Genomic DNA, 22,613 nt, shown 5'->3' with positions numbered 1-22,613 from the left:
GATACTCCAATGTTTCATTTCACTCAAAGTTATACCATCTTAACTGTAGCTCATAATTCAGGCCTCAAAAATAAGACTTCACAAGGCCTACTGTCTTTGTTTAATATTAAGGGTGAAGATTTTGGAACTATGGAAGGCACACTCAACTAAACTAGATTTTGAGACTATTCACTGGTTGCGGTTTTTAAATTACACAGAAAACTCCTGCCATTTCTCTCCTGAAACTGCATTTAAAGGCTTCTTTCCTACCTCCACTATGTCATCACCATAATGCACAATATCGTCAGATAAAATAATCCTTAGTAAACATCTACTAGCCCGTGTACTAAAGAGCTAAGAAGCCACTACTGAAAAACCGAGAATTAAACTCTTGTTCACATCAGCACTCTTCTCAGATAGAGCAAGTAATGGTTTTAATTTCCATTTCTTATCTTCAATTCATTCTTAAAATTAACTTTAGTTCTTAGATAAAATGTGCTGAACGGAAGTTCATCGAACTATGTGGTTTAAACAGAATATGAGACCTAAACTTAAGGACAGTCACAAACCCAGGAAAAAGAGGTGCTATTCCCTAACTTTTTTCTTTTCACTTTAATAATATGTGTTTATATACCAAATAGTTTTTAAATGTGATTAGTTGCCTTAAAGACACAACCAATAGCAGCAACTCTCCTCCAATTATAAGACAGTTTTTAAATTATTTTTATTTTCAAGATTAAGCATTCTCATTGACAATCCAGAAACAGTCCTTGCTGAGTCTTTGGATATACACACATAAAACAGTTCAAAGTGATTTCCCAGTATTCAATGACAAGGCAGGGAAAAAAAGAACATTCACAGCTGCAGCTGAATTCCTCTGTCCTCCTTTTCCAAAAAAACCCAAAAAACAAAAGCATCTTATTTTGCTATCAGGCCACTCACCAAAGTCACACCGGAAGACAATTTTCAAAAAGCCAACAAAGCCTAGAAACAAGAATCTAGGTATTGAGCCAAAATTATACCCTCAAACACTGCTCTGGCAAAAAAGGGGAGAAGTCAAATTCCCCACAGCTCATTAGAGAAGACTTATACAAAGAATTCACAAAGTTAGTATGAATTACAATGGTGCGGTGTTCAAAGAGCAAATAAAGACAGTTCAGCTTGTTCACTTTGGGAATATATTAGGCTTTCTCCTATTCCAGCAGAAGAAATGAAAATATGATCTGCTGGAATTAATATTAAAATTGTCCTTGCCAAAGGAAGGTAGGCCCAGGGAGACAACACAGAACAAAAGTAGAAAAAGTTGCTTTGAATCTAGGCTCTACTGCCCAGGAAAAGTTGTAGAGTTGAAATCCTTCTGTGTCAGTATCATTAAATTCTAGATTTGGCTCAACAACAGTGGACTATATACCACTAATAAATATCAGGTGACCCACAGTGTCTGTGGTATTAAAAAATTGTTTTTAAGTTATCTACAAATTTCTATTCTGAAAAATAACAGATCAAAATGACACTGGGTCATCCAGTTACAGAGTAACGGGCCTCTTTTGGAGAACTAACTTAGCCAAAATTTAGGTTGGAAGGAATGTGACAGAGGCTCTTAGTACAATTATAAGGCTTCTTCTCACCCCAGCAGTAGTAGTACTGAGAGGACTCCCACAGAATGTCTTAAGAGGGTTGCTATTCAGAATAAAGTTTAGAGAATAAAATAAATATTTCATTTTTAACTATCAGAGATTCTGGCACATTTGTAATTTAATATTTTCTAGTTTACATTTTCTGAACCTTTGGTTTATAAGTTTTTCAATTTTGTTACATTGAAAAATGTGTAAATGTGCCCTATTCAGTAGTACCACATGGAAAATATAAACCTTGTTCTTCCATATCTCTACATAGAAAGAATAAATGAATGGAACCCTAGATATCCCTCAAAGTTACTTTGTGTACTCAACAAAAGGCTAGGCAAACCATTCTGCTTCCACATCTTGAGCAACAGGAGTCAATTAATCTTCAATCTCATCTTCCCAAATATCTCCATTAACATCCACAGCATGGAACAACCTATGGAAGCATAAAATAAGGCACATTTTTATGCACTTAGCAGAAACAGAGTAATTTCTCCCCTTCTCTCAAAATACTTCCTGCACTCTTCTGATAACTTATCTGTTTATCTTTTTCTCCCCCTTTAGTCATTCCACTGACACAGGTACATAGGTCCTTCTGAATACATTGTCTTAAAGTTGGGCAAAACAGCCCTTTTAGATATAAACTCTTCAGGATGAGGGATAAACAATGATGGGAGGCTGATATCACAAAAGTCATACTCAATGTGTACAATGTACAGAATAAGCCAAGCTTGATAATCCAGAAGAAGTTAAATTCTTTTGAGGCCCTCTACCACTATTAGGACTATTTACTCCAGAATCTTCATAGTCCTTGCAGTCTCAATTTGTAGAGTATTTTATATCTACCAACTTGTCCTGCTTCCCTATGTTACCTAAAATTTAAGCAATCTGCAACACTAATTTTCAGCGGTTCATAGGCAGAGCGTGTTTCTTCTCTCACAATTCAACAACACGAATGACCTCAGGTATTCTGCAAATAGATATCTATTAACTTGACAAAGATGATCAACTAACTGACCCTGATACTGGAGTTTTGGGAGCACAAGATATTCACATTATGCTAGGAATCACCCCAGAGATTACTTAATAATAAACAAAGAAAACTTACCTTTACAATGGAGCAAGTGATAGTGAGCACATGCCAATAGCACAACCAATTCAGACCTGATGTTACACAATATGAAGTATTCTTGTCAAATTGTTACTCTAAATCAAGTCTACATCTAACTTCCAGCTTATGGGAAATAGAGAGGTGGAAGAAACAAGCCAAAAACACCATGGAGAAACAAAACTCTAGAAGGTAAGACATACAGAACAACTGGCCTCACCCCTTCAAAAAATTAATGTTCTCAACAACAACCAAAAAAAGGCAGGGGTGAGGGGGAGGAAAGGGTGGCAACTTTTCTATATTAAGAGATTAAAGGGAGAGAACAACATACAAAGACCCAACTGAATTATATTCTGGTTCTAAAGAACAGCTTTAAAAGATATTTTATGAGTAACTGGAAAGTTTTAAATAGTCATTAAACTATAGTGTGCCGTTTTCATTAAATATCCTTTTTATGTAGAATTTTCTTCTCTTAGGAGATACCTAAAAGTAGTAAGAGCAAAAACACCTTATCGTCACTGAGGGTTAAGTAATGCAGCATAATGTTCGAGAACAGATATGGCAAAAGATCATTTGCTAATTTTGGTGGAAGGATCCTATTAGTCATAGTCCCATTCTTTCAACTTTTCTGTATATTTGAAATTTTTCACTCTAAAAGTTTGGGAAGATAGAAATATAGTCAAATTTCCAGATAGTGTTATTTTTATCTTAAAACTCATTTTCAAGGCCCTCCCCAGTGGCACTATGAAGCTATCCACAGCCACTGCAATATGAGTTCAATCCCCAACCAGGGAGGAGATCCACATGGTGTGGCAGAATTCTCCTGACCCACCAACCACTCTCCTTAGCAATGTATTTCAGTACATGTGCATGTTCTGCTCCCCACTCTGTGTCTGGTGAATCCTCTCACCCCCTGTACCTCTGGCCTGTACCCCAGTTCTGTATGCATAAAAAAAAATAATGCTCATTTTCAAGAAAACATAAAAATTCATACACGTAAAATACTGTAAGAGAATTCTCTAAGTCAAAGTACTTAAATAAAACACTGGATTTCTGTGCACTAAGTACCAAAAACTACTAAAGAGCTTAGAGGATTCTGTGTGTACCTACCGGTTAAAACATGGAGAAGCAGGATCAGTGAAATGTTTGTAAGGGTTTGCTCTAGAAAGAGAACCCATGCAAATCCAGCAGAAATATTGCATACAGCCAGTACAGGTCATCTTGTTACATCCATCTAATTTCTGATGGGAAAGACAGAAAAATATGAAAGGCTGCAAAACAGAAATACATCTGCCAAAAAGCTTTAGTACAACATTCTCTCAGTCTTCTCCCTTCTCTCATGCAGGGTTAAGCTCTACAGGTCACAAAGTGACAACTATTAAGTGTCTACTATTTTGCATTACAAGTAAAATACAGAAAATACTTGGCAGGTATTCCTACAACTAGTTGCTCAGCAAAATTTCTTCTGATAAAATGGTAGATACAAACCAAACATGAATATTGTAAGTGGAACCACATGTAATGAAATAATTATTAAAATGTTTGGATTCAGTATGTGTGGCTTTAAACTCTCTATGTAAGTGAACATTCTAATCCTACCAGGGCTGTATCATGGCAGGAGTTGTTAAAACAGAATGCTGGTTCCTTAGTGGAGTAACTGGGGAATTATTACCAGGTTCAGTTCAAATAAAATGGATTGGAACAGTAGAATCCATACAAACATATACTTCTATTTTGAAACATGTTAAGACTGTCAAGCAGCAGATGTGTCTATTTTAGCTCACACACTTTTCAGACAGAGAAAATGTCTGTTTGCATAATTATTATAAATAGTGCTAAATTTCTGGATAAATAAATAGCTCTAAGAATTCAGGCTGGATCTTTTTGTTTGTTGTTTAATTGCTTATTTTAGTCACACAGATGAGCTGAGTTCACTGAAGTGCTAGTATGGCCTCCTCATAATCAACTCTATTTTGAGGTGGATATAATGCAATAACAAGTATCAATGTATGAAAGCAACTTGAAAAGTTTACATACATTTAAGGTCAATAATAGCAATTAATGAATTTGCATAGTCCAAATAAGATGGTTTAAAATATACCAAAATGTGTTTTGTTAACTAACATAAAATTAATAAGCATCCTGAGACCATTGTAACAAGCTTGTGAGTCTACTTGCCTCCAAGTCTGACCCAAACCTTACCTCTATGGGAGTCCCACAGCAGGGGCAGCTCTTTGAGTTCTTTTCCAGCCACTCCTTACTTTCCATCTCTTCCAGTGCCTTCTGAATCACCCTCTTACCATACCTCTGTTCCAAAAATCTTTTATTGGCTTCATCTGCTTGTAGGTACTCATTTCGTAAGTCTATTAATTTCTCTAGAAAGTGAAATGGAAAATTAATTTTTACACAAGTTTGCAATATACTAAAAGCCATTTAAAAATGCCACAACCTTTTGGACTATTCAATGATGTGATTCCTAGGGCTTTATCATAAGGAAATAATAAAGTTATACAATGCAAGCAAATTAAATATACAAGAAAATAATTTATGTGCAAGAGTTACTTAATGACATAATACTTGGTTATTAAAAACTTATAATTAGGATAACTACAATCCAAATAAAATACTCATAATAGGGCCCTCCCTGGTGGTGCAGTGGGTTAAAGCCGCTTCCACATGAGTTCGATTCCCGCCTGCCCTGGAGGTGACCACATGGTGTGGCAGACCTCTCCTGACCCGCCCGCTGCTCCCCTCAGCAGTGTACTTCGTCGATCTGCCTGTTCTGTTCCCCACTCTGTCTCTGGTGAAGCCTCCCACCACCCCTGAGCCTTTGGCCTGTACTCCAGTTCTGTATGCACAAATAAAAAAAAAAATCTAAAAAAAAAAAAAATACTCATAATAAGAAAAAGTGTACTTATGTTATAATTAGGTAAAAATTACACACAGGACCTCCCTGGTGGCACAGGGGTTAAAGTCTTAGTGCTATCAAACTACAGCCGGTCAACGCTGCGATGTCCAGCCAGGGATCTCACCCACATGGCACAGCAGAACTTTCTTGTCTTGCCCACTGCTCCCGTCAGCAGTGCATTTAAGGAGATCTGCCTGTTCTGTTCCCTACTCTGTCTCTGATGAATCCTTTCACCACCTGCACCTCTAGCCTACATCTCAGTTCTTCTGTGCATGAATGAATAAATACATTTTTTTAAAAAGAAAGGAAAGCTTTCTGAAGTGGTATGCTGAGGAAGATTCTGAAACCTCTTTTGGGTTCACTTGATGACTGACCAGATATGTGCCATGCAAACAAGAGTGGCAGATCAGATACTCTGCATTTGCCAACCAGATCAGTATTACTCCATGTTCATGGACCAAAAAAAATGCCTTGCCAGCCTCTCCCTGAAATGTTCCCCAATACCTGCATTGCTTCTATCCTTTGCTTAGTTTTACTCTTAACAAGTTTTCCAGGGAGGCTTCCCTAAGTGAAATCCCAAGCCACTTTCCCCCAGAATATTTCATATCCTAAACCTGCTTTATTTTTTCCCTTCAGTATTTATGACCACTGAATAGTCTTATTTTGTTTGCCTATCTCCTTCGCCCAGCTCCTCCCTTAGAATAAAAGTTCCATGAAGGCAATGCATCACTGCTATATTCCCACAGTCTAGGTCAGTAACTGATATAAAAATATCTGTTATCATTCATTTCACTTCCAAATTGAAGTGATTGGGCATTTTCTTCTTTTTGGGGGGAGGATGGAAGGATGGGAATAAGATATAGGGGAACTGAGTTCACAGTTACGACGTACCTGCAGTCACCTTACATGGAGAGACCCCATGGTAGGTCAATCTACACAAGGTACAGAAGGCAAAATTGCAGCTAGAACAGATGCCCATGGTGCAGCCAGGTTCCTGCATCACTGGCAGCTGGCAACACGGGCGGGGACAGTATACCACATCTGCCATGAGGTCCAAGGTAGACTGGAGAAGAAGGCGGTCATAACGGGCAAATAGGTCTGCTTCCACTAGCTCTTTGACCTGAAGGGAAATATAAAAAACAGAGGTCTGACAATCTTCCAACCAGTTCTGAGTCTGAGGAGATCTTCAAGTATGCTGGTGCAAACCGGACACTCATGAATTAACTCTACCTCAAAATCAAATCAAGTAGGCCAGTCTGCATTTTGACTAAGAAGGTGGTTATATGGATCCAGGAATTCATCAAAACTAAGCAAATGGTACACTTTAGATGTTTATGCTTTCATAAAATTGTTTTTTAATCCAAGCACATGGACCTATGTCAAAGCCTACAAAAGATTCAATGCCACGGCTATCCCCTTCAAATCCCAGCCATACTCAAGATAGTGATTACCCACAGTTGAGGTGATCCTAGCAGATACACAAAGTAAATCTCCAGAATTACTTTGTAATTACTTTTGAATCATTCATCCTTGCCCAAAACCACCTATTCTGAAGCCAGCAAAGGGAAGCATTTACTTAACTACCTGCTTATGAGCCAGCAAAGATAGTCCATGCCCTTTTTAATTGATAGAGTGAAATAACTTGTGGGGCTGGCTCCAGAGTCTAGACTGTGCTGATCAGCCCTATCAAGGAAGTTTCCGAGAGGGTGGCTCCCTCTCTAAAAGAGAATTTGGAGACAGTAGTCAGCCGAGTAGAGTTACCTGACCAGGGGTGGCCACTGAAGGGCACTTGGGTTCTGGGCAATTGAGGCATTGAACTTGGCCATCTCTGATCTGGATTTCAAAGTAGTCCTTCAGACAAGCTTTGCAGTACACATGCCTGCACTCCAAGAAGTACATGCATTCACTACCCAGCTTCTCACAGAAACAGATATTGCACGTAAACACTTTACTATTGAAGCATTTTATCTGCTGAGCTTGATCAAAGTCTAGGATTTCCTGGATTAGGCTTGACAATGATTCCACATCCTGCACGGCTCTCTCATCCATAATTTCTGGGTCTACGTCGGATCCAGCAGCTCCTCCAAAATCTAGCTCTGTGTTAGGTGAAGCCTGTGTGGTCCTTCTCTGCACTTTTGTCTGAGAACCCATCTTGAGCTCAAAAGGAGAGACGATATTCAAGTACGTCAGGGTTTCTTCCTTAAGAAACTGCATCCAGGCAAACAGGACCACGGTGCCACGGTGTTCTTCCCACAGGTTGTCTAAGTGCTTACAGAGAGCAGAAAGCTAGGAGAAAACACAGGAGGCTGCCTGTGAGTTTAGAAAGATGATGTTATAGTCAACTCCTGATTTCCCCTGAAATCTTTTCAACTTATAACTTAGGTCCTTATACTGCCTAATGTGATTTTCTCCACTGCTGTGCTGCAAAAAGCATCAATATTCTCTATCACAGTACTTCTTAAACTGTAAATAACATGAATCACAGCAGAATACAGTCAGAAGCTGAAAGAAATATGAAAATGAGAGAAAGGGCAAAAGGGCACAAGAACCAGGTTTACATGAACTGAAAAGAAGACTGTTCTTTTTTTTTATTATTATTATCCTTGTTTTAGCATTATCTATCTCATGTAAGAGATCTAGTTCGAAAATTAAATAATTATATTCCTTCGGCATTCTAACCCTATAGGTACCCTTTAATAATGGTTAAGAAAAAGAGCAGTTTAAAAATACCATCAACATTAAAAAAAAAAACCAACTATTTCAGTCCTATCAAAAAATCAGTTCATATGAAAGAATCACTAACACAGTCCTTGTTATTCAAATTTCCAAGCAGTTTTTAATTAAGTAGCCTGGGCTTGCACCAAATCCCAGTTTAATGGAGGGAAGAATACTATTATTGAACGAAGACATGACAACAATCGCTCAACATGGCTTGGCTACCATAGGAAATTTCACACTCCCAAAGCTAATCAACCAGGTTTAAACTACTTTGACTTTTCTTCCTTATAAGTGATCTGTTCAAGAATGGTGGTTACCATAGAAAAAGGAAAGGGAGGAAAAGGCTAGTGGGGACCAACTGATTGGAGATGGATGATGACTGGACATTTGGTGGTATGTGTAGTGTGATATAGACAGTTGCTGAGGTGAGAAACGCTACTGTGGTAAACTAATGTTATTTTAATAAATCATACTTCTACATTCTTAAGGAGGGGTCTGTTCAATTTGAAAGACAAATAGACAGGGATTTTCCATTAGAAATGTAAAATTTATGTGAGTAGAACGTGTGAATAAGCAGCTTTTTTTTAAAAAAAAAAGATAAACCTCAAGGGGAAAAAAGGAGCCTTCCCGATACAAACAAATTTTATAAATTTAAATAACATGAAAAGCGATCATTTTTCTATTCCTTGCTGTGTGCAGTGCTATTCACTAAACCCCACATAGACATGAACTGAAACACTTACTGAGCAGTTCAAGATTGGACAATGAAGGCTTTCCCCATATTCATGCTTACATCATCCATGTTTTTCAGAAACCTGCTGCAATTTGTAAAATGAAGTAAACACTAAAGGGGAAAGTTGCAATGCTGTTTTAGCCACCAAGGCCAATGAAGAAACCATTGTCCTCCTTCCTCTTATCTTCTCCAGCCTCTTCTCAAAAGAGGTGGCTGTGATACACATAAATCTGAGGGAGAAAGATATGCAGAGAGGAAAAGAACAAAAGACTCTGCATGTACTGGGGAGAAGAAAATGCTACAAAATTAAACCTACATCCCTTCTTTCTACCATTTCAAATTCAGTGAAAGACAGGCCAGGTTTCAGCTTCACTATCAACAAATGAAATGTATAATGCCGAGGAATCAAGGCTGAGCAATGAATAAGAATAGAAATAGAAAGGAATAAAACACCAATTAAAATGTCAATTACATGCACAAAAGTTTATTTGATATGAGAAGCACACTATAAATTTTGCAGTATAATGTGAAATAATGAACAACTCTCCTCTGCTCACACCTCAAAAGCCAGGACCACAATCCCAGTTAACCTGTCCTTATTTTGTGCATGTATGTGTGTGTTCATGTAAAATTGTAAAGAATTAAGAGTTCCCTAGAGAAACAAAACTATAAGTATAAGTATCTAAATAATTCAGTCAACTATCAATGACCTAAATGTCAAAAAGTTGTGCTATTTTTGAGCAAAGAATCCATTATCTTGCATGTACTACCTGTTGCAGATATTAAAATCTAAGGAAATATTCCTTTAATTCTACCTCAACTGTTCCTTATTAAAGTTTAATTATTTTTTTTAAAGATTTATTTATTTATTCATACAGAAACTGGGCTACAGGCAAGAGATGCGGAGGGTGAGAGGATTCACCAGAGACAGAGTGGGGAGCAGAAAAAGGCAGATCGATGAAGTACACTGCTGAGGGGAGCAGCAGGCGGGTCAAGAGAGGTCTGCCACGCCATGTAGTCACCTCCGGGCAGGCAGGAATCGAACTCATGCGGAAGTGGCTTTAAGTTCTTAGTGCTGTGTTTTAACCCGCTGCGCCACCAGGGAGGGCCCAAAGTTTAATTACTTTTAAGCTCAATTTTTTTTTAATTTATTTATTTATTCATACAGAACTGGGGTACAGGCCAGAGATGCGGAGGGTGAGAGGATTCACCAGAGACAGAGTGGGGTACAGAACAGGCAGATCGACGAAGTACACTGCCGAAGGGAGCAGTGGACGGGTCAGGAGAGGTCTGCCTCGACATGTGGATCTCCTCCGGGGCAGGCGGGAATCGAACTCACGCGGAAGTGGCTTAAGCTTCTTAGTGCTGTGCTTTAACCGGCTGCGCCACCAGGGAGGGCCTTAAGCTCAATTTTATGACAACACTCATCTAAAAGATTAGACCCGTAAATGAGGGAAGGTGAAAATTACGTGATCAGAAAGGGAAAATTGACAAGCTATTCCATGAGGTCAAGTAACTGACAGCTTTTGTCTTAATATACATCAGCCTATCAATCTTCATCACAGCATGGAGAAAAGCAGATGCTATTGATCCATTATCTACCACAGGGTACTTTATATTAGCTCCGAGTCATATTTATGTCTCAATCAAGAAGCTGAGGTTTTTATTAGAAAAGGATATAAAACACAAAGGGAATGAAAGCTGATCATATTTGGTATCGAGTCTTAATGAGATAAAAATCATACACATTTCTGTGTGCATTTACATCTACACAAGATTAGCCGAGAATTATTTGTTATTAACATGCAGATGTCTAAAAATGACATTACTTATGTTTACTGAAGAATTTTATTATAACTACATTAGCTAAATTTTTGTCCTCCTAAGTGAATCAAATCTTTCATTTAAAGAATGGATAAAAAACTAAGGGAAAAAAGGAAAATGAACACTACAGAAAATAATGAGGGCCTTATAGTCTCCATTACAATACAGATTAAATAGAAAAACAGCAAGACAAGAACAGAAACAACATACTTGACTAAAAATTATTCCTGTTACAATCCATAGTGATTAACTGTTTTAATTATTGCCATTCTTTCTAAAGTACCAGACATTTTCAATTCATTAACATTAGGAATCATGAAGGTAAGAGGAAAAATTACAAAATCAAAGCCATTTGCTCTTCATGCACTGAATTCAAGATCATCAAGGTAGTCTTCAATTAAAGATGATTTTTTTTTTAAGTTTCTAAAAATGGATAGGAGAAATTAAGTTTCGGGTCTAACCTGAGTTGGTGACAGCCATTTGCCACTAAGTGTGAATGAAGGTGGGGAGGAGGATGGATAGTCTGGTGGCAGTTCAAAGTTCAGCACAAGTGGAGGCAGAAAGCAAATGGTGTATTCAAAGCCACTATTCTGGAGACACTCATTTGAATTGCCTGAACCAAAAACAAAGATTAGAAAGAATCAATTGGTCAACACTTGAGTGTCTATACTGTTGAGTAATGCTCAACGAAGATGTAATGTTTTAGTTGAGGGCATGAAAACCCTCCCCAAAGCACTTTCTCTTTCCTAATTTTAACTTTATAGTGGCCATCTTAAAAAATATCTTGTAAGTCCTTGAAAAATCTACAAAGCACCATGAAATTTATAATGAAGATAAACAACTTATACTTGTATGCACCTTTGAGTACAATCCCTAACACAACAGCAAGTAATACACAATGTTTTCAATTCTTGTTTTATAGTAGATGATTAAAGACACAATCTAGAGAAAAGGATGTTTATTTCTATCAAAGAGCCATGACCTACTTAGACCAGTATGTGCCAACTACCCATGAATTGTAGCTGGGAGAACTTGTGCCAACACAATGATCTTAGGCTTGAGGCCAAGAAACAGCAGAAAACACTCTCACAATCAAAATTTCATTTTTAAATGATCACACATATTTTATTAATACCTTTTTAGTAGAAAAATTCTGAGAAAGTTTGCATCAAAGTCGTCTATGACTTATCAATAGAAGCAGTTTCACAGAGTAACAACATGTGTCATGGTGTTATGGTAGCTGAAATGATTTTGGAAACCAAACAGAATTAATAACCACCATGGCACTTTAAAGCTTTTCAAGTGTTTTCACATACATTGTTTCATTCTTTTCTTTCATCATCCCTATTTGAGAGCCAATGACTCATGGTCGATAAACTACTAGTCAGAAGAAAATTAGGATGTGTGAAATGTGTCGATAATTTTCAATTCAGAGGTCAAAAAGAATCAAATTGAAAACTTTTCCCCTCCCATTCCAATTTTCATTTAAAACAGAAACATTCATTTGATCTACACTAATGCCTGTAAACACAATGCTAAATAATTTACAGTAGAAATTGAGAATAATTTTTATTTTTAAAAATCTGTTTAAGGGAATATTAACTAACCGTTCACAAATATCTTGAAATTTTGTGGTAAGTCCAAGTAGATCCTGGTTTCTCCACCTTGAACAGACTCTGCTTTTCTAAATTCATCTCCATCATAAATACTCGCCAGAGCCAACAATTCATCCTCCTGAGCTTCTCGGTCTTCAGACGACATTTAATTTTCTGAGGCGCTGAAAACAACCATTCAAGTCAGTTCAGACTAGATTAGGCATAGAGTTTGGGAAAACATAGTGACACAAAAAAACAAAAACACATCAAGAGATTAATCAGTATTTTCACTTTTCTGCTAAATAAAAAAAAAAGTGTATCTAATTTTATAGCAGTTTTGCAAAAGTAACTTTTAAAGAGGATGTTTATAGTACTTCTGATTGCTGACTTTATCAGCATATCAGGTATACCTTTATCAGGTATAACTAAGTTAGGTAGAAAAAGGATGACAAAGAACAGATTACGAATTACTTTGACTTATGCACTAAACATAGCAAAATGCTTTATCCACAAAGACTCAATTTATATTTGATATACTTCTTAAAAATAAATGAATTTTTTAAATCCACAGAAATTTCCAGGGCAAGTTTTCTAACCTCAGTACTGATATTTCAGAACAAATAATTCTTTGCTGTGGGAATGTGTTCTCTGAATTACAAGATGTGTAACAACATCCCTGGCTTGATCCTACTACATGTCATTAAGTATCACTTTCCCCAGATTTTTGCCAATCAAAAGCATCTCCAGTCTAGCCAAATGTCCTGGGATCAGGGGTGGGAGGGCAAAATTGCTTCCAGTTGAGAACACCCTGGTCTAGATAAAGTTACAGGAACAGATATCACACACTTGTTAGATTAACTGAGGAAGCAGTAAAATAGCATTTAATTTTTGTGACACCAACTTTTGCCAAATCAATTTTAAGATATACCATTATAAAAGTCTCAGCACTATCAAGCTATAGCCAGTCACTGCAACATGAGTTCCATGCCCAGCCAGGGAGCTGACCCACATGGCACAGCAGACCTCTCCTGTTTCACCCACTGCTCCCCTTAGCAATGTATTTCAGTCGATTTGCCTGTTCTGCTCCCCACTGTTTCTGGTGAAACTTCTTCCCCTCCTGCATTTCTGTTCTTGCATACATACATAAATAAAAAGAAATTAAAAAAAAAAAAAAGATTTAATGGGCTCTCCCTAGTGGTGCAACAGGTTAAAGCACAGCACTATGACTATTGAAGCCAATACAGCAAGAGTTTGATTCCTAGCCAGGGAGGTGAACAACATGGTGTGGCAGACCTCTCCTGACCTGCCCGCTGCTCCCCTCAGCACTGTATTTCAGTAGATCTGTCTGTTCCTGCTCTCCACTCTGTCTCTGGTGAAAGCTCTCATCCCCCTGCACCTCTGGCTTGTACCCCAGTTCAGTATGTATAAATAAATAAATCTTTAAAAATTTTTTGCCATTATTTTAGGCAATACTAAGAATGAAAATATGCTAAAGTTAACATATAAAGCAATGCTTTTCCGAGTGACTAATAGATGCATCACAATTTCAAATAACTGAAATATGAAAAAAATTGAAATCTATGAGAATTTAGTAAAGCAAAAAAATTACTCCATCAATGAAAATCTTGTACTGTAACTGCACTTGCAAATATGCCCCTCTCAACTAAAATATTTAAATAATATATAACTGAAAAGTTAAGCCACAGTTTTTCACATCATAAAAGGAAACTACAAATTTAGACAAATTTACTTAAAAGAATTCCATTTTCAAAAAATAATTTTCTAGATAACAGTTCTACTTAAACTGCATTCCTAAGACACAATGACTTGAAGTGAATTAATACCTGTTAATAACAACCAGAAGAAAGTGGTATTAACAATGCAGTCTGTCTTTCAGTTGAGAGTGTAGAACTCATGCAAATCCTATTTATTCTCTAGACGGTGGAGATGAGATTGCAGGAGTTCGATAAGAGGCCAAGATGTGGAACTCATTCTAGATATACTATAGAAATCCTGCCATCTGCAGAAAAAAAAAAAAAAAAAAACACAAACGATAGTGTTAGGGCCCTCTTCAAATTTATTAAATTCTGAATTGCCACTATTGCAATGGAAATAAAAAACCTTCTGAACACATAGTAAATCCTAATCTGCAGTTGTATATTACTCTCCTAGGACAGTCAAATTGAGCCATGCAGGTAAAGGAACATTTAGTGGCCCCAGCAATGAGGCAGACCTTATCTGACTGCCTTCAGCCCTGGGAGGAGCAGAGAAGAACCACTACTTCACTGGAAAGGACAACATACCACACCCTAAAATAAACACTTTCTGGGGTATGTTTTTATTTTTCCTTTCCTTTTCTACTCTTTCCTTTCCTATACTCTGCATGTTTTCCCTCTTGCCTGATAATGAATTCATTCTGTCAGTGATGTTCAATGTCCAGGGGCATTTAAGGACAACAGGGCATTTAAAACATAACAAGAAAAGACCATGCACACACACCAACTTTTCAGACTTATTCTAAGTGCTTTAGATCCGGGATTCTTAACTGGATAAGGGGGGGAATAGAAAGGTCCATAAATGGGCATGGAAAATCCTATGAACACCCTAAAACTACAGGCAAAAATGTGATATGAAGCTAGCATTTTAAAATCAGTTTAGCTAACTCCCAAATTAGCTAAAATTGAAATTTTCAATTGATTTAGATAAGTGAGCATCTGCTATCTACTAAATATAATCTTTTTCCTTTACTTTAATCTTGAACAATTTTACTAGAAGTACAAGGTGATAATGTAATTACATTTTGGTGTTCCTTCATCCTGTTTAAACATTTAGAAATGGGACCCTGGTCCCTGCTGATGGTCGATGATTCCATCCACTCAACCCTCAAAACCTACCTCCGAAGTTTCTATCCCATGCAGTATTTTCCAAATTGATATGTCTGTCTTTAAAAACCCAGCAAAATTTACTGTAACTTGCTAATGACATGTTACATCCCACTACAGTGGTTTATGAACTTGCACTTCCCCTCCTACCAGACCACATTAATTTTTTAGTGGTTTTCTGACCCCAGAGCCAGAGCTGACTTCAGAACCTGGCTGACTCCCGGGAGCGAGTCCGCACGGTGGGGAAGGACTCTGGATTGTAGCGTCGTGCTTTAGACACTGGAAAAGTTAGAACTGAATTGGAGTGAGATGCAGTGTGCACAGTGGGGACCAGAAGCAAAAGGTTCAGTGATCACAAGAAGCAGGAGGCTGGGCCGGTGGTCACAGTAACTGCAAGAGCAGCAACAGCTCTCACCGTGTCAGGCTCTGTGCTGAACCTTTTAAACGCATTAACTCCTGTTGCATTCCCACAATCCCATGAAACAAGCCCTCTTAGTATTTCCATTACACAGACAAGAAAAATGGCAGTTTAAGTCCTGTTCTGGGCCACGGTCACACCGCTAACACATAACTAAATCTGAATTCAAACCACCCTATTTAAATCTGAATTCAAACCACCCTGTTTCTACATCTGTAACACAGACAAGCTAACAAACCCCGGCGCCATGATACAAGAGATAATTCAAGTTTAATATTAGTTCTGGCAAGCCGGAAACCTCTTCAGCAGCAGGGAAGACCTTCCCCCGCCGAGTATCCCTTCGGCTAGGGGAAATCCTACTCATTCCTCCTTCCCCACCATGCGGACTCGAGCCCGGGAGTCAGCCGGGTTCTGAAGTCAGCCCTGGCTCTGGGGTCAGAAAACCACTGCCCAGCACACGGCGCGCTGAGTCGTCGTGCGACTCACCTACAGCCGGGCGCAGGCTAGGCCTGTGCGGGCGAGGGAGGTGAGGCCCGTACAGGGCGTCCCGAAGGAGCAGGCCCCAAACCTTCCCCTTCCACCTCCCAGGGTGCTCACCCGGGCCGGGCTAGGGGCGCCCCGTCCCGGGTTCGGGGGGCTGAGGCCCACTGAGCAATCCCGGCCCGGCCGCCCTTCTCTGCCTCGCGCACCCGGAGCGCAGTTCCCACCGTACCTTCCGGCCGTCCCATCTGACCCGGCCCCAAAGTTCCGCCCTCAGCCTTTGCTCCGGGTCCCCTCACCGTCATTCGCCGGCCCAGCCAGGAGACGCCCGGCTCAACCTGCGTACCGCCTCTTCAGTCCTCGCAGCTGTCGGCTAAGCCCAGCAGATCCGCCTGGAGCAGCCCGGGTTGGGGTTGAAGTGGGCTCTGCGCAGCCGCCGTGACCGCCCCGGTTCCTCGGCCGCCCCCTGCAGGCCAAAGGTGGAGCTGCAGGTGTGCCCACCGTCACCCCCAACACTGCTGTAGAAATTTAGGCACGACTCTGGAAAAGTTGATAGGAGTGCAGATTCCGTGGGCTCGTGCCCAAGGGACTCCTTTTCGCTATTCTGGAATGCGAACCGGGAATTAGAATTGTAATCAATTTTTTAGAGGAGATGGTGAGGGAAGGGTCTACCTGGGGCAGACAGTCCGCTATCAATACCAGACTTCCTCTTCCAAATAGATCAGATCCTCCTCTCCTTCCATCCCAGTAACCTTCAGAGAAATACTGCCCACCTTCCTGGCACCTCCACTGTGAATGCATTCTCTTATGGTATAACAGTATAAACAACCATATATATTATGCAGTGAGGAAGCTTCCAGCACTTATTAAGTACAGTTTCCTCTTTATCTTCCATACTCACCTTGACCTTATTTATGGTTAAATCTATCTGCATTTTACAATGAGTAAATTGAAACTTAGAGAAAATCAAGAATTCACCAAAGAGCTTATTAAGAGGCTAAGTGAGAATTAAAATTACATGCCCCCTACTTCACACCATATGCAAAAATTAACTCAAAATGGATCAAAAGCCTAAATGTAAGAGCTACATATAAAAAACTCTTAGGGAAAATATGTAGTAGTTAATTTTTGTAAAGGTAAGTAAGGACTCTTTTATTATATTTTTTTTAATTTTTTAAAAGATTTTTATTTATTTTTGCATACAGAACTGAGGTACAGGCCAAAGGTTCAGGGGCAGTGAGAGGATTCACCAGAGACAGATTGGGGAGCAAAACAGAATAACTGACAAGGTACACTACTGAGTGGAGCAGTGGGTGGGTCAGGAGAGGTCCGCCACACCATGTGGATCACTTCTGGGAGGGGGATTGAACACATGCTAAAGTGGTTTTAGCTACTTAGTGCTGTGCTTTAACCAGCTGTGCCACCAGGGAGAGCCCAAGAAAGGACTCTTTTAGGTTTGACAAGCAACAAAAGTGTATCCCTCAAAATTAAAAATATGCTTCAGGCCCTCCCTGGTGGTGCAGCGGGTTAAAGCACTGCACTAAGAAGCTTAAGCCACTTCCGCATGAGTTCGATCCCTGCCTGCCCTGGAGGAGTCCACATGGCGTGGCAGACCTCTCCTGACCCGCCCGCTGCTCCCCTCAGCAGTGTACTTCATTGATCTGCCTGTTCTGCTCCTCACTCTGTCTCTGGTGAATCCTCTCACCCTCTGCATCTCTGGCCTGTACCCCAGTTCTGTATGAATAAATAAATAAATCTTTAAAAAAATATGCTTCAAAGGGCACTATCAAAAAAGTGAAAGATAACCTTCAGTATAGAAGAAAATATTCACAAGTCATATGTCTGATAAAGATTTAACAATCGGGCTCTCCCTGTTGGCCCAATCAGTTAAAGCACGGCACTATGAAGCTCTCAGAAGCCACTGCAGCAAGAGTTCAATCGCAGGCCATGTGCTGACCCACATGGTGTGGCAAACCTTTCCTAACCTACCCGCTGCTCCCCTCAGCAATGTATTTCAGCAAATCTACCTGTTCTGTTACCCACGCTGTATCTGGTGAATCCTCTCACCCACCACACCTCTGGCCTGTATCCCAGTTCTGTAAGCATAAATAGATTGTGAAAAAATAAAAAAGATTTGGGCCCTCCATGGTGGCGCAGCAGGTTAGGACAGCAGTACTGCAAGCTGGCCGCAGCCACTTCAGTGCCAGCCCCGGAGGTGACCCACATGGCGCAGCAGACCTCTCCTGACCCACCCCTCAACAGTGTACTTCATTGCTTTGACTGTTCTGCTCCCCACTCTGTCTCTGGTGAAGTCTCTCACTGCCCCTGCACCTCCAGCCTGTATCCCAATCCTGTATGAGTAAATAAATCTTTAAAAAAAAAAAAAAGATTTAACAACCATAATAACTAAAGACCTCCTGCAACTCAACAACAAGAAGACAAATAAACCAATTTTTAAATGGGCAAAGGATCTAATTAGACGTTTCTCCAAAGAAGGTATGAAAATGGTCATGAGCATATGAAAAGATGCTCAACATCATTAATGTTCAGGGAAATTAAAATCAAAACCACTACTTCACACTCTTGAGGATGGTTTTTTTTTTTAAAAGGCAGATAACAACAAGTGTTGGTTAGGATGTGAAGTCACTGAAACCTGTATACACTGCTGGTAGGGTTGTAAACTAGTGTAGCTAGTTTGGAAAACAGTTTGACAAATCCTCAGGAATTTCAACAGATTTACAATACCCAGTAGTTCTGCTTCTTGGTATGGCCTCCAAAGTATTGAAAACAGGTTTATACAAAAACTTGTATACAGATGTACACCTGGAAATATTTATTTATATATAGTACACACAAACGCACATAATAGTAGTAGTATTCCCAATAGCCTAAAGGTAGGAACTACTCAAATGTTCATCAATGGATAGGTGAATGGATAAATAAAATGTGGAATATCCACACAATGAAATATTACTCAGCTATAGAAAGGAATGAAGTACTGACTGATGCACATCTATACGAATGAACCTTAAAAATATCACGCTAAATGAAGTAAGTCAGAAACAAAAAACCACACACTGCATTATTCCATTTATATGAAGTGTCTGGAATGCACAAATTCATACGAAGTGAAAGATTAGTCATTGTCAGAAGCTGAGGTAGGAGGGGAAGGGAAGCAACTGTTACTGGAAACGAGATTCCCCTCAGAAGATGAAAATGTAGAATTAGTCAGTGGTGATGGTCATACAACTTTGTAAATATAATGGAAACTACTGGGCTTTACAACTTTGAAAGGTTAATTGTATCATATGAATTATATACCAATAAAAAAAGGTAGATATAAAATACTGGTATCAGCACTTCAGTGGGATGTTGAAGTGTTGGTTTCTGCTCTTCATAACCAACAAATTAAGTGACCTAATGAACTCTTGTGTCTTCCTCTTCATGTATTTCTTTCCCGCCGTCCCCCGCCCAAAGATAAAAAAAAAGTTAGGCCTCTAATCCAGGGGTACAGAATTCTAGGGGTTTTCACTACTCCTGCCTTCCAACTAGGACTGGTAGCCTGGGCTAGGTGTCATGTAGAGTCTTGGTTCTAGAAGGTCTCAGCCTCACATGGGCCCTGCTGCCTAACTCTGCTATAGCAATCCTGAAATTCATAATAATTTACAAATGAGAGGATCTGCATTTTCATTTTGTGCTGCAAATGTTGTTTGGTCCTGCACTCATAAGAGGTAAAAAGCAAACAACAAAAACAGGGTAAATCAGGGCTCTGTAGGGTCTTCTCTGGCTTCCACAGAGAGAAACATTTTGAAGTGCAAATAAGCACTCCCAAATTTCCTGTGCTATAAATTTTGATTGTCACAGAACAGAAACCTACCTACCCCTATGACAGATACCAAAGCCAGAAACATAATCCTTGAAAAGTTAAAGGAAAGAGAAAGATTCTCTGAAGTTCACTCATTTATAGAGTTCACCTTTAGCCAAAGGAACTAAAATCATGAGAAAAATGCACAGCAACCCTACCTCACTACACTCAGATGTGAGGCCAGGAATCCTGCCAGAGACCTCCAAAGTGCAAAAAAAAGTGAGGGAACCTAAGAAGCTTAAGAAACTCTCACAAAGTTGGAGCAGGAGATGAATTGTGACATCATGACATGACCTCATGCCAGTAGTTCAAGGTTGGAAGAGTTAGAAGAATGAGCTTTAAATAGGGGGTAAGTATTTATGTTTTCAGTGGACTTAATAGAGTCCTGTTTTGAGGTCACATTTGGATAAAGAGAGTTTTCTAGTAAAAATTTTAGATTTCATAAAAATAAAAGACTTTGATGGTTTGGTTTTATGTGTCTGGCTAGTCTTTCCAACTGAGTTCCCTCCATGTTCCCCAGGCTCTGTTGCATCAGGCATGTTACACACATTAACTCATTAGACACCCAACAATCTTGTTTCCCAGACAGGGAAATTGAGGCTGTTTAAGAGGTAAAGTGATTTGACCTGTGTCATACAGTGGTGACATACAGAATTATAATTAATCCTCTTGGTCCAAACTTCTCCTTAAACAAGAAGGGAGTTAAGGTTTGTTTTGATAGAAAAACAGAGAGAACAAAGTAGTTCTGGCCTTAAGAGTTAAAAGAGAAATCCCTAGGAAAGTTAGGGGTAGAATTTATGGTGCAATGATAGGTGAGAATGAGAATGCAGGGTTAGAGAGACCTAATTCTGTCACTCGCCCCAGGTACACTGGATGATGTGTAGGGTAGGAACAGCTAGGGTGTGAGTCCTAGGCCAGAGGTCAGAGAAGTAGGAGCCAGTCACAAAATATAGCCGGTTACTGTGGGGATGAGCCGCCTTCCATCAGTACCTGCACTTGTTTCCACTCACTGCTGCGTCCAGTGATGGTCCAGAAAGTTTGTGAGCTCATCCTACCTGCCCAGAGGAACCAGCTTCCTTTCTAATGGCCACCACTCACAAGCCTTCCTGAAGCAGGCCTTGATAAAGAGGGTCATCAATATGGAGGCAAAAGCCCTGTCCCAACTCTGGGACAGGACCCCATGGTGGAAAGTGGCCCCCCAGTACAGAAGTGTCACTGATTCCTGCTGGTCTCTTGTTATTGTGTATTTACTCACCATATATATCTTAACAATTGTACTAGTATCCCATGGGAATCTGAAATTTTCATATGAAAACAGGGCTTCATCCTAAAAGAACTGGGAGCTACTACAGCAAAAGTACAATTATAACTAACATCTGGAGTGCTACCCACATCCCAGGCTGCTCTGAACGCATGTGTAGTGACTAAGTTAAACCCTACAACTTACATGTTGACCACAGAGGCTCCAAACTAGTGACCATCCTCATCGCCATCATCCCTATTGCAGGGCTCAGGAAACTGATCACAGATGTGCTACTCTCACACAGATGTCAAACTACAGAGCCAAGCTTTGAACCCAGTAAACTGGAGACCTGAGCCCACATCATTTACCCCAAAGCTATGCTTAGATCCAGCTAACACTGTGCTCTCAAAGAAAGTGGTCAACTGTAAGAAGACATAGCCGGATCATCTGTGTGACCAGTTTCCCTGGTCAATGTAGCTCAAACCTCTCACCCTAAGATTATATAAAAAAACAGACTCCTAAAAAGGTTTGAGGAGGCTGACAGTAAAAAATATTTTCTGTGCTTCTGATGCCAGGTAAAATTTGATTTACAGTAATAGGCACAGAATGATCATGTTTATACTTGCAACCTGGCATTTTATTATTATTCCCCTGAATAACAGTGAAAAGACTTTGTAACCCCAAGGTAACATGGCTCTGTAAGAAGGAAAGAGGGGTGACATTTAACAGCAGCTGCCATCATAAATCAGCGTGTGGCTGTTTCTCGAGTTGCTGCAGGCGCAACTCCCGGCTGTCAGAAATGTATAAAGGGAAGCCCCATGAGAATTTATGTAACGATGGGAAGACTCGTTTTCCTTTCTGCAAGAACCTTTCGCAAGCAAGGCGAAAATTGGACTGATTAGATTCTATGGAAAGAAAGAAAACCAAACCAATGGTTCAGAGGAAGGGAAAATGTGGGACAACTTCAGCTACTTCCCTTGCCAAAAAAAAATTGACCTTGTAAATAGAGAACACACTAAATTCCACCAAATAAATGAATGACTGTATGAATAAATAAATGACTGAATGAGTGTGAGCCAGGCTTCCTCTGGGTGGCTCTTTCAGCATGAGAACAGTTCGATCCTGGAGTCACCCAAAAATGCTGAATACATAACAAGGCCAATCAACACAGTCAGCTGCTGAATATTCATGCACAGATGATGCTCCCAGTCAATATATTTGACTTTTGTTGTTTA

General features: G+C 39.6%; 1 protein-coding gene across 4 annotated transcripts; it reads right to left on the bottom strand.

Moving 5' to 3' along the window:
• Nucleotides 1-660: 660 nt before the first annotated feature.
• RNF14 (ring finger protein 14) lies at nt 661-16,696 on the bottom strand. Of its 4 annotated transcripts, none has more exons than XM_012727929.1 (9): nt 16,570-16,696; nt 14,335-14,510; nt 12,503-12,672; nt 11,357-11,508; nt 7,382-7,906; nt 6,512-6,740; nt 4,915-5,087; nt 3,823-3,953; nt 661-2,040 (listed from the first exon to the last, which is right to left on the bottom strand). In XM_012727929.1, exons 3-9 carry the CDS (start codon nt 12,654-12,656, stop codon nt 1,983-1,985), a joined length of 1,422 nt encoding a protein of 473 aa, XP_012583383.1. In that variant the 5' UTR covers nt 12,657-12,672; nt 14,335-14,510; nt 16,570-16,696; the 3' UTR covers nt 661-1,982. The 4 variants fall into 4 exon arrangements, with proteins under 4 accessions (XP_012583383.1, XP_004686887.1, XP_012583384.1 ...); XM_004686830.2 differs by having other exon boundaries at nt 1,670-2,040; nt 16,503-16,696; XM_012727930.1 differs by lacking the exon at nt 16,570-16,696 and adding an exon at nt 16,388-16,408 and having other exon boundaries at nt 1,670-2,040.
• Nucleotides 16,697-22,613: the final 5,917 nt, after the last annotated feature.

This window comes from Condylura cristata, unplaced genomic scaffold (assembly GCF_000260355.1).
Source record: "Condylura cristata isolate star-nosed mole 26May11 unplaced genomic scaffold, ConCri1.0 scaffold00021, whole genome shotgun sequence".
Lineage (NCBI taxonomy): Eukaryota > Metazoa > Chordata > Mammalia > Eulipotyphla > Talpidae > Condylura > Condylura cristata.
This window is presented reverse-complemented; position numbering and strand designations above follow the sequence as displayed.

Coding starts and splice junctions, on each gene's coding strand:
- RNF14 (XM_012727929.1), bottom strand. CDS start 12,656: ATGTCGTCTGAAGACCGAGAAGCTCAGGAGGATGAATTGTTGGCTCTG. Junction 6,741..7,381: donor CAGTGGCCACCCCTGGTCAG/GTAACTCTACTC, acceptor ATTTCCCTTCAG/GTCAAAGAGCTAGTGGAAGC. Junction 2,041..3,822: donor GCTTCTCCATGTTTTAACCG/GTAGGTACACAC, acceptor ATGCTTCCATAG/GTTGTTCCATGCTGTGGATG.